Raw genomic sequence first — 13,001 nt, forward strand, 5'->3', positions numbered from 1 at the left:
GATGATATGCTGTATGAAATCAGTATATTTCATTAGATTATGGGAGAAAGTATCCACTAAAGGTTCGTGTGTTTAAAAATTCAGACGCTTCAAGCGGCAGGTGTGTCCCACTGGACATGAACCAAATAAGAAACACCAGACAGCTTTTCTTCTCATAAGAGTAGCTGAGGATACATTAAAGTTTAATACAAACAGACCTCATTACCTCTCCAGTGGGAGATCACAATGCCAACTGCACTAGAGTCATTCTACAATTCACCCACATATTGTGTATATTCAGATTTTCTCCGATTTTTGTCTGACGCAATTTTTTCATTGGGATTTTTGTGAATGCAGCACTAGTTGCTTGAACAGAAAGCCATATTTTAAGTTAAACATTGCATAAGTTCTGATTATTTGTATTGTTCCAAAAATTGAAAAAGAAATGTTGGAGTAATGCTCCACAAAAATGTGAAGAGATTTAATGACTTTAGGGTGGATGAAAAAGCCTAAAGGAATTGAATAAATTATTTTTGTACAGATTTTTGCCCCAATTTGCTGTCTGGAAGAGTCAGAGCCAGTTGGTGAAATTCAAAGCTAGTCTGTAGAATTTGGGCTGTCGATGTTGACAGATTTCTCAGAAAATCATGTTGTGTATGATGGGCAGAGACTCAGACAAAGATATCAAACATGATTTGAGCTGATTTTATAACATATTATGTTTTCATTTGTCATGTGATTCCTAGCAACGAGGCGCATGTTTTCTGCATGAGTTTGTGTCCGGAGTGCCTTGAACGCCTAGCAGTTTGTGATCCTCACAAGTTGTATGATGCCCAGTTTTTCCTCTATTTACAAAGTCTGCAATTGTATGATGCCTAGTGTAAAATCTGTTCAGATTTTAAAAGTTGTGCAATGTATTCCAGCCTTAGCTCTAGATATCCACTTGTGTAGAGTGAGCGGACGTTGCCAATACATTCTCTGTGGGAGTTGAGAAACACACTCACCCAGTAAATTGAGGGAATGACAAGAAGAGCATCAAAAAGTTGAGGAATACTCAACTTTGTGCAAAAGTTTGCAAAATAAACTTTATTTATATGAGGTGAAAAATGCCAGTTACTTTGAGTGATGTTTGCAAGTTCATTGCATTTTTCTAACTGTAAAATTTGTTTTCTTTTTTGTTTAAAAATCCAAGACACACTGCAGCAGAATGGCAAAAAAGCGCATGGTCTCAATTTTAAAAGGGATTTTAAAAGTGTAACTTCTTAACACAGTGTCTTAAAAACATCATGCACAAAAAGCAGTGAGATGTCAGAAAACAAGCAGGAATTCAAACATCCCCCCATGCAAACATCCTTAACTTGTTAGCATTGTCTACTACCAAAGTCAACTAAACAGGTCTATTCCTCTAAAGGGAGGCAATATGCCTACTTAAAGGGATACTTCACCTCTGGAAAGATGAATGTGTATTTAAAATAGGTCATTTATGTAGAAGAAATGTTAAATTATTTTTGAATTTGGAGCTTTCTAGACTGAGAAAAGCCAGAAAATTTATTTTTGGCTTATGTGGATGAAAGACAACAACTCCCAGAATGCACTTGCTTCGCTGCCCTAGGAGGCCACTCCCAAGCCACGCCCACCGGTTAGAGAGCGCAGTTGACAATATGTGTAAACAAGAAGGCTAGGCTACTAGTGAGACTCCGTGACGAGTTTGCCCGGTATTTCGAGATCGCCCAAAATGTCCGGGATTCGGCTTTTGCGTTCTACAGTCGCCATTCCTTGTTTACTGTGGCGAGCAGGACGAGGCTGAGGGCCGCGGGAGAACGGCGCGAGGGCGGTGGCGTGATTACTGAGACGCACCAATCTCGTATTTCTCACGGAGGAGCGGGAATTTTCTTAGCAATGTTAAAACGCACATCAACCTATCACTTGTTTAGCGTTCATGTAAACACTACATTCAGATTCACCAATCGGAATGAATTCAGTTAGATTGAAACAAAAGGTGTGCATTTAAACAATGAATGGCGACTGCAGAAACCAAAAGCCGAATCCCGGACATTTTGGACGATCTCGACGGCCGGACATGTCCGGGAAAAAGAGGATGGTAACCCCTACTACTCAGCTTTCTCCTACTACTCCGCTTTCTCCACAGAACAAGAACCTGCTAGCTTAGCTTCCAAAGAAAGAAGGCTGACACTGTGTACATTCTGTGAGTGAGATCCCACCCTTTATGGGCGGCTTGAAGACATGTGGGACAGCTCCTCCTACTGGCTGTAGTCTTTAGCCTCTGGCCAAAAAATCCTCCGATGACGCAAAATGACGATTTTTGCGTCATCGGAGGATTTTTTCCAGACAAAAAATACATAAATCTCTCGTTTCAGGGGGATATGAGGGTAGATAGTCGAAAATACTACAGGTTTTCTACTAATACAAAGCTTAATGCTAAATCCTGAAGTATCCCTTTAAACCCCATCTGTGGTTGTGGAGGGAGGCAAACTAAGAAGATGGAATTCAAATATGCTGAAAGGGATAGATGCGAGCTGAATATGACTTCCTTCATGACCATCTCAGTGTGAAGTTCAGGAATAAACGGAAGGCTCATTGGAGCGGGGCAGTTATGACCTGACAGGAACCGCTTGTTAAGTCTGCCACAAGCAACTTCCTGTCTTTCGCGCCCATCCACACCTCCAACACTCCTCATGTGGGGCTGGCAGGCTGAGTGGGCTCATTACAAATGATATCCTCGCCCTCCTCAACCACATCCGCCTCATCCTGGCTGGATGGTGCCAGAAACATGCTATCTACTGGATCAAAAGATTCAAGAGACTGTACATCCTGATCCAGCAGATCAATCAAGCCAGTGACTGAGGAACGCGAGAGAGCCATACCTTTCTCAAACTCCTCAGCCACCTCGACTTGCGATCCCCACAACTTAAGTCTCTGCTGTGCCACGGCTACCACGGAGCCCGTCTCTTGAAAATAGGGCCATGTGCAAACAGAGCTTACTCAATGTGAATTTTTCACAATGGGCGCATTCAGATCCCTTGAGAACCTAACGCGCATGCTCCTCACCCAAACACATAATGCAATGTGTGTCCTTAGGTGTCAAAACATGAGCTGGCTCCTGAAGACAAAAAAGCTGATGACGTGCATTACATGCGCCCTCTTATTCTCACGGGCGCTCCGGTAATGATGTCATGGACTGTCATCTGCCAATAAAAGTGTTGCGTTTACACATTTGCGTCAGACATTGGTCACGCTGATGATGCAGTGTTGAAGTCCACTTTGAAAGGGAACTACTCAATTGAAAGAGTTTTCACTCACCCATCTTGGCATCTTTCCCCCTTGTGGATCATGATGATGAAACTGCAGAACGAGGACAGTGACAACAACTGACAAGCCCACGATCATCATGGTGCTGGCGAAGTACTGAGCTACAGAGCCAAAGACACAACCATTTAAATCGGCAAGATGCTGTCTAAAACAACATCAACGAAGAAGTAGTTCTTCATGAGATTTAGTACAATTTCCAATTTGAATGAAGCCCTTAACTTACCTATGAGAGGAACTGAGTCAGAGGTGGCCGGCATGATCTCAGCCACCAGCAGCATGAAGACCGTTAATGACAAGAGGACAGTTATACCTGTCAGACAGGAAAGTGGAAAAAGTAAGTGGAAAATAAAATAATGTCATTCCTTCATACATAAAAGTGCCCAATTATGCATGTTTGGTCATTATGATAAAAAAGATAAAGCTTTACTGCATGTTTATCTTACCCAGTGATATCTTCTCTCCAGAATCAGCTGGCAGCAGGAAAACAAGCAGAGCCAGGCCAGAAATGAGCACACAAGGAATGAGCAGATTCAGACCATAGTACAATGTTCGCCTGCGCATTGTTACTGTAAATGTCACGTCAGGGTAAGGCTCCTTACAGCACTCATAATACAGCTCATTACGCTTCCCAGGGACCCCTGACAAAACACAAAGGAATGCAATCAGGTTTATGTCGTACAACAGTAGGCATTTTCCACAAATACAGTACATTCTGGTGTCCCATTACTTTTTATGAAGCAGTAAAGGCACAAATCCAATGTTTTTTGTTGTTGTTGTTGTGAGAACTATTAGATATTTTCTAACAGACAATAGCATGAAAAGTGGCTGTTTTAAGCTTTTTTTCTTCAAAATGTTATGACATATTAATTCACAATTACGAGAAAGTCATTATGATATTTTTTTTCAAACTCAAAAATTCATGAAATAAGCCTTATTTCTACCAGTTGCAAGACAAAAGAAAAAACAATGACATGACATGTTGCAAATGAGACAGCCTTGATCTGTCCGGGTCAGACAGCCCTCCTCTCCAATTGATTAAAAATGAAATCAAAATTGTAATTAATCAAACTAGGCAGAGGATGAAGAGCTTTCATCAGGATTTCACGCTGGTCAGAATTGTTATGGCACTCAGAGACAATCACATCAAAGCAAATGGCTGGTTTGAGTCATGTAACTGATTACAAAAGTCATACCTGAGTGATGTGGTGTGTTTGAAGGGGGAGGGAACTTCCATTTACAATGATAGTTATGCAAATGCATCAGATAAATGGAAAAACAGGAAAAACAACCTATTAACGCATATAAAGATGTAGAAAGATTCTTGTTATTTATCATAGATGTTTACTAGATGATCAGTAGATTGCGGCTGTGTGTGTGCAAATTTGTAGCTCCCTGTGGTGTTAAAGATGCCCATTCACAAACTGCCTGTGTCACTGCACAACCTTGGCACCCAACTGGCCATTGGTGCCAGCCAGAATCAGTGCCAAAGCACTGCCAACTACCATCAGGACCCCATCTGTCAAACAGACCCTGGGTCACATTGGCAATGAAAGCATAAAAATGAAAGACTGAGACAGAAACAGAGAGATTAAACATCCAAACACGACCAGATTATGAGATTAGAAAACCTGCACCATGCACGCAAACATTCATTTCTAATATTAATATTTCTAATATTAGTTCAAAACATCCTATGATGTTGCACAATTACACGAATTTCACACATATTATATAACAATGTTATTTTATCCTGTTATAAAAAAAAATGCTACATATAAAAGTAAATTACTTTGTTGTGGTCGACAGGATGTTAAAATTCTGTCTGTGTTGTCTTAATCCATAAGAATAACAGATGAAATGCTCTAATGAGGGTATGAGAGTCAAGACATTCTCCAAATTATCCATGAAGTGTGCCATTTGGGACAGGGCCACAGTGATACGAACGATGGTGCCGGTTTTTCCGATGGTTTTTCGATGACAGCATGGCAACTATGCTAACATCAAAGGAATGCGTGAGCATGTATACGTGGATGCCCCCAATGGAAGAGACGTTTGTGAGATATCTCTCGGCAGGGGAGGCATCGACACTTAAGGGTCTGGTCCTGCCATCCAAGCCTCTTAAAACAACTTCACACCATAGATCTCGCTCTCCGGTCTACAAAACAAACTGCTCCCGCGGTCGGTAGATTCTTTCTTTTAGGAGACAAAATAACTTTATTTGTTGTGCACTTTGGTCTTTAAAACTTCAAACAGCTATATTACACACTGCATGAAAGGTAATATTTGAAAAGACATAATAGGGGCATATAGCCATATATGGAATTTAGCCATATCTATACTTGTGGATGGCTCTTAAAAAGCACCATATTATGTGCCTTTTCACAAGATGTAAAATAAGTCTCTGATGTCCCCAGAGTATGTATGTGAAGTTTTAGCTCAAAATACCCAACAGATAATTGTTTACAGCATGTTTAAATTGTCACTTTTTGGGGCTCAGAAAAACGTGCTGTTCCCTTTAAATGCAAATGAGCTGCTGCTGCTGGCACAGAGGGCGGAGCCTCACGAGCTTGCGCTCTCTGTCTGGACAATCTCATCTCATCTCATCTCACGGAATGATAATATCAAAACAGAAACACTCAGTAACGTTAGGTGTTCATTTCGACCCAGAGTCGGACAATAATGCCTACAGAGTCAGAGAATATATGCTGTATGGAGATCGAACAGGTATAGTTTAGTTTAATTACGGTTATAATGTATTTGTCATTTGCTTCTATCCACTATTAAAACAAGCCTGCTGTAGCGGACCCCATCCGAATGATGGCCAAAAATATACTGATGAGTTCACTGAAGTTTATTGTACATCACACAAAAGATGAAGCGTCAGTTTTACTCCAGAAAATCACCAAGAGCTGAATAAACACCGTATAAGAAGTGCGTATTAAAGTCTTATTCATAAACTCTCTCTCTCACTCCCGTTCATTATCATCAACATAGACAGCAAATTACACAAAACACTCGTTACTACTAACAGTAAACAAATATATACACACCTTTTCAGGGGGTACTTAATAAATTGGCAAACTTTATATCTGTAAAACGACTCGATGAGCTATCATAAAGTGTGCGCTCTCACACTCAGGCCTATCACTCAGGAGACTGTAAGCTGGATCACAAACAGTTGGTACAGATCCATCCTTGAGTAACAACGAGAGTAAATGAAGATAGCTATGTTCATTCTTACATCCAACAACAAAACACCTCAATCGCTTAGAAGACATTCTTGTCTACAGCTGCTGACTGTGAGTGTGAACTGACGAAACAATGCCGGACTGTATACAGCTCACTCAGGGCAGGTCTACGCTAAAACTGCAGTGTCGGTCAACAGTCGTGGGAGGGGCTTGTCTTGTGCAAAAGTATGTCACACTGCCCTGAATCAGAGAACAGGTTGTTCTGAGACAGTGCTTATGATTTATGCGGATTTTTTTTTAAAAAGCACTGGGTGAATTTTTATCATTATAGGGTGGTTGTGTACACACACTGCCAAAAGACATTTATATTCAAACACCATGTAAAAGTGAATTTTGCATAATAGGTGCCCTTTAAGTTATGAGATTCGACTTGATCAAGTCAATTTAAAGGGGACATATCATGAAAATCGGGTCCCCGGTGCATCTACCAACCCAGAAAACGTGAAAAGTGGCAATCCAGTAACTTTGTGTTAGTAAGCCTTTCTCTGCAAGCATGTAAAAAAATAAGCTGATCAGATTTCGTTCCCCTTCTGACGTAGGAAGGGGATCTTATTATAATATTACCGCCCCTTAATCTGCACGTTTCCACTCACGGCGCCATCATTTGGTTTTGCAAGCGACAACAGTGTAACCAGTTCTTATGCAATGGCAAAAGTTTGAGTAAAACATGCAAACTGTTCTGTCGTTGGCTGCACAAACGAGCACAGAACACTATTTGACCAAAAAAATTCACAGCTGTCTTATAAAGACCCCAGGGAACTGTCAACTTGTGTAAAAGTTAAAGCTGCCGTCGGCAACATTTTTTTTATCATATTCAGTGTAATCGACACTATAATCCGACAGAACAACATAAATAAGGTGGTTTTAGAAAAAAACCCGAGCTTCTAACTCCACCTGGAGCGTGTTATTTGTTTTGCAAAAATCCAGCGCTCCCGCTTCATCAGGTCCAATCAGCGCAGGGGGGTGTGAGATCTGACTGTCAATCACAGGTCGTGCACACGCCACAGATCCCCCCTCACTCGCGCACGTTAATATCACATGCACACGCCACGCCTGAAGTTCGCCTGGAGATTGCATGAAGCGTGATGGCGGAGAGAAAATCTACTAACAAGCTTCCATTTCCTCGGTTATTGCTATCTATGGATAGATTAGCCAGGGCAGCCTACCTCCGAGTCCATGGTGTTGATAGATGCTGAAGAGACGGACGCGTTCACAGAAAATCAGGTACACACGCACAGTGACGCACTGACGAGCACGACCTCGATGGGAGGGTGCTCGCTGGTAGTGGGGAGGGGCATGAGAGTTGTAAACATTAAAAATTTTGGCTAATCGACCCAATCTGCCAGACTTGCCGACGGCAGCTTTAAACATGACGGTACATGCAAGTCGATGAAATGAATCATTGTAACCTCCACAACAACTACATAAATGTATCCACTAACCATTCGTCTAAAAGTGGCAACCTCTTGTAAGCCTGCACTCCGCTACTGGTTATTTCTGAGACTTTGGATGAGTGAGATTATTTGCGTGTTTTGTTATTGTATCCGAAATTAGCTTATGTAAAGAATCGGCCATCTTCTGAACGGGGGCGGAGAGCAGCAGCTCATTTGCATTTAAAGGGACACACAAAAACGGCGTGTTTTTGCCCACACCCAAAAAGGGGCAAATTTGACAAGCTTTGCAAATTTTGAGATTAAATTTCACTGACACATTCTGGGGACACCATACATTTATATTACATCTTGTGAAAAGGGGTATAATATGTCACCTTTAATATAATTTAAGTTGAAATTACTTGTACAACCAAGTTGATTGTACTTAAAAATTTAAGGCAGCAGCTGAACTTAAGTTCTTAATTAGGAAATTGAAATAGGTGGAATGTTTTCTGACTATATAACTGTTGGACTACATAATTTGGAACAACACCCTTCCAATCCAATTCAAGGACTGAAACTAACTGTTGAAATATGAAAATGACAATTTACAAGTTTCCTAGGACTCTTACCCACTAAATCCCACTCTCCATTGGGGATGTATGTAGAGATGTCCACTGATTGCATCTGTAGGTCCAGCAACCATCCGTTATGAGTCCATGAGCCAAACTTGAGGTCACATTTCTGTATATCGAATGGGAACCAGCGCACATCTATGTAACATGTACTCTTCAGAATACCTGCGTGGTTACACACAAACATACATACTGCAGCATATAAAAAAAATCAATAATGGCAATAAAGAAAGTCATGCTGGATTGTAAATGAATGTTGAAATTATCTTAAATATTACACTATATATCACAATTGTTAAACCTACAAAACGAACTGTAGACAAACTAACATACTCACGAACTCAAAGTAAAAATTAAACTATAATAGTATATCAATGATACTAAAATAACACTTGTTCCCTTTCTAATGGGAACTTGCAATGCGTCCTCTAGAGGGCACTATGGGCAATGCCTCCAGCATGACCGGTGTCTGAAGCACATATATGCGACAACAATTGCATTGCCTGGAGACAGCCTATGATGTCATCACGGTGCAACCGTGAGTATAAAAGGGCGCCTCAGGAACACATCATTCTCTTCTGTCTTTAGGGGCTGTTTGTTGTGAGGTACTAAGCGACCTAGATATAAACTAGTGAGAAGTACTTCAGGAATTGTGTCGATCCGTGTCCTCAGTTTTTTACACCAAATGACACACATGACTTATGCGTGGTTTATTTGGCGTCGCTGAGGCGACAAGGAGACTGAGATCGTGGGGTCCTTCAGGTTGGTAATCAATGTTGAGTGCGTAAGTCACAAGGCATGCATTCAGCATGGCAGAGTGGGTATTTGTTCCCCATATTTTCCTCTAGAAGACGCAGTGCGAGTTCCCATTCGAAAGGGAAATGAGACACTGCGTCTTGTTGCCATGCTTCTGGGATGCCTGCTAATTCTCCTTCAGACAAAGAAGTGGATGACGTGTTCCTCAGGTGCCCTTTTATACTCACGGCCGCACTGATAATGATGTCATAGGCTGTCGCCGACCAGTACAATTGTCGCGTTTAAATATGTGCTTCAGACACCTGTCATGCCGGAGGCATTCCCTATAGTTACTGATGTAACCCTCGTTCCCTGAAGTAGGGAACGGGAGACGTAACATCGACATGGCGACGTAATTGGGATCACTTCAGGGAGCCGTATAATCTTTGAGTGTCTACACAACGAGCCAATGACCGTTGGCGTGCATAAATCGTGTCACGTGCCCCGCCCTGCAGCGCAGGTATAAACAGGAAGCGGGTGCACGCACACATTGTTTTTCGCTGAGGAGCCGAGATAGTGACGGCTGTACAGCGATGGTCAGCAACAGTGGCGACAGGACATTATGTCTCCCGTTCCCTCCTTCAGGGAATGAGGGTTACATCAGTAACCGAGACATTCCCTTTCAGTTGCTCACGTTCGACGTAACGTCGATGTGACGACGTAATTGGGTTCCCATGGAAAACGCCACGGTTGCTGCCACATCCAGCGCCCTACTTAAGACTCTCAGACCCCCAACTGGCTTGGGTGGAAGATCTGCGTAGAGAGAGTTCAAACTGCTGTTCCATTATATGGAACTCTTGGATAAATAGGGATAACAGGGGAGAGGGACGCTGCGGAAGCCACATCCTGCCCGAAGGGAGGTACCATATGGAGAATACGCATATGGACTGGCCGGTTAGGGGCAGTGCAACATATGGAATGTCACTGAGGTGGCTCCAGCCTGAGAAGGGGGAGAAGGCGCTTGTATCCGTTCCAAGTGGAAGGGAGTGGCGCAGCAAGCCGACAGTAGAGCGAGAACTTCGGTGTTACCAGCTGGTTGAAGCGAGCACACAGGAAGAAACCGGCTCAACACATAGGCTATAAAATCTAGCGAACGTGTTAAGGCCAATTTATACTTCTGCGTCGAGTGTACGCCGTAGTGTACGTCGTAGGATACGCACGTAGGCGACGCCGTCGTGAGCATTTATACTTCTGCGAATGTCTGTGTTGCTCTGCAGTTACACCGCCGAACACTAGTTGGCGCGGGTGGGTTTTAATGTTCCAGTTCCACTGTGTTTACATTCCTCGCGGCTGTTTTGAGTTTAGGTTTCTACGAGCAATGGCGACTGAAGGAGTCATACAGATGGCTGTATTTCCGCACTTCTTCAAGCAATCTCTCGGTCACTTGGTCTATTTCCATGGCTCTTCACTGATCTTCGGAATTTAAAAATGGCGGGCGGGCGGTGCAGAGTGCAGAAGATCATTCCGGAAATGCGTAGGAGGAAACGCGATGCTATCCAGCCGACCAATCACAGATCTTGCGGTCCGCGTCGCCGCGACGCGTAGTTACATTTTTGAGGAGGTGCGCGTCAGGGTACGGCGAAGGGTACGACGTATGGTACACGTCAATGCGTATGCTACGCCGTACCTTCTACGCGCACCCGACGCAGAAGTATAAATTGGCCTTTAGGTGTCGCCCAGCCCGCAGCTCTACAGGTGTCTGTCAGCGAGGCGCCGTGTGCCAGCGCCCAAGAAGAAGTGACACCCCGAGTGGAGTGGGCTTTCAACCCGGGCGGGCAGGGCACGCCTTGGGCTTCGTAAGCCAAGGCGATGGCATCCACTATCCAGTCGGCCATCCTCTGCTTGGAGACAGCCTTTCCCTTCTGCTGGCCTCCGTAACAGACGAAAAGGTTATCTGAGGTCCTGAGGCTTTGCGTTCTGTCCACGTACAGACGCAGAGCGTGAACGGGACATAGAAAAGCTAGGGCTGGGTCTGCCTCCTCCGAAGGCAGCGCTTGCAGGTTCATCACCTGAGCCTGGAAGGGAGAGGTAGGAACCTTGGGCACATATCCGGGCCGGGGTCTCAGGATCATGTGAGAGTTATCCGGGCCGAATTCTAGGCACGATTCGTCGACCAAAAATGCATGCAGGTCCCCTATCCTCTTGATGGAGGCCAATGCAACCAGGAGAACTTTCTTACAGGACAGGATTTTTAACTCAGCTGATTGTAAGTGCTCAAAGGGCGGTCTCTGAAGTGCCGAAAGGACCAGAGACAAATCCCAAGAGGGTATAGAGAGCGGGCGAGGCAGATTTGGTCTCCTCGCCCCCCTCAGCAATCTGACGATCAGGTTGTGCTTTCCCAATGACTTACCTTCAGCTGCATCGTGATGTGCGGTAATCGCGGCAACATACACTTTGAGGGTGGAGGGAGACAGCCTTCGCTCCAACCCTTCTTGCAGGAAGGAAAGCACGGCTCTGATCGAGCAAGTTCGGTGGTCCTCCTCGTGAGAAGAACCCCAGTCAACGAACAGGTTCCACTTCAACGCATAGAGGCGCCTCATAGAGGGGGCTCTAGTGGAAGTGATGGTGTCAACTACCGCTTGGGGTAGGTCACCTAGAACCTCCGCGTCCCGTCCAGAGACCAGACATGGAGTTTCCAGAGGTCCAGACGCGAGTGCCATAGGGTGCCCCGTCTCTGAGAGAGCAGGTCCTCTCTCAGAGGAATGGGCCAGGGAGGGGCTGTCGCGAGGAGCACTAGTTATACGGCTAATACGGCACAACAAGCAAGACCTGCTCCTCGTCCTCCCTGACTTTGCATAGGGTCTCAGCAAGAAGGCTCACTGGGGGAAACGCATATTTGACCGAAGACCCCGGGGCCAGCTGCGTTCCGAGGGTCCCCTCGGTCAGGGAGTAAAACAGCTGGCAGTGCGACATGTCCGGGGCAGAAAACAGATCTACCTGTGCAGTCTCGAAGCGCCTCCAAATCAGCTGGACCACCTGGGGGTGGAGTCGCCATTCTCCCGGTAGCACCTGCTGCCGTTAGAGCTCGTCAGCTGCACGGTTGACCAGGCCTGGAATGTAAACGGCACGAAGCGACCTCAGATGCTTCTGACTCCAGAGGAGGAGATGGCGGGTAAGTTGTGACATGCGACGGGAGCGTAGACCGTACAGACCAGTACATGCTTGCCTAGCAGCCCTGCGCAAGATGTACTGCTAACAACTCGAGGCAGTTGAAGTGCCAATGCAATTGAGGCCCCGTCCACAGACCTGAAGCTGCATGCCCGTTGTATGTGGCCCCCCAGTCGGTGGCAGAGGCATCCGTGGTGACCACAGAATGCCTGGACACTTGTTCTAGGGGAACACCTGCCTGCAGGAACGAAGGGTCCGACCACAAGCTGAGAATTTGGCACGAGCTGCTCTGCCACGCCCATCTCGGGACTCGATCGTGGAGCCAGTGTTGGAGCGGCCTCATAGGAAGCAATCCGAGCGGCGTTACCGCGGCTGCAGATACCATATGCCCCAGGAGCCTCTGAAACAGTTTCAGTGGTGCCGCTGTTCTGCGTCTGAGCGAGCTGACACAGTTCAACACTGACTGGACACGGGCCTTGGTGAAGCGCGCTGTCATGTTGATCGAATCCAACTCCATACTGAGAAAAGAGATC

General features: G+C 44.9%; 1 protein-coding gene across 1 annotated transcript in view; it reads right to left on the reverse strand.

Moving 5' to 3' along the window:
• chrna8 (cholinergic receptor, nicotinic, alpha 8) overlaps positions 1-13,001 on the reverse strand; it is a 94,534-nt gene that overhangs the window by 1,233 nt on the left and 80,300 nt on the right. The window contains exons 6-9 of the mRNA XM_082164595.1: positions 8,563-8,730; positions 3,753-3,947; positions 3,533-3,619; positions 3,301-3,410 (exon numbers count right to left, since the gene is read on the reverse strand). Of these exons, the coding sequence (XP_082020721.1) occupies positions 3,301-3,410; positions 3,533-3,619; positions 3,753-3,947; positions 8,563-8,730 (560 nt within the window). The remainder of the gene's footprint in view (positions 1-3,300; positions 3,411-3,532; positions 3,620-3,752; positions 3,948-8,562; positions 8,731-13,001) is intronic.

This window comes from Leuciscus leuciscus, assembly GCF_965113295.1.
Source record: "Leuciscus leuciscus genome assembly, chromosome: 3".
In the NCBI taxonomy this organism is placed as follows: Eukaryota; Metazoa; Chordata; class Actinopteri; order Cypriniformes; family Leuciscidae; genus Leuciscus; species Leuciscus leuciscus.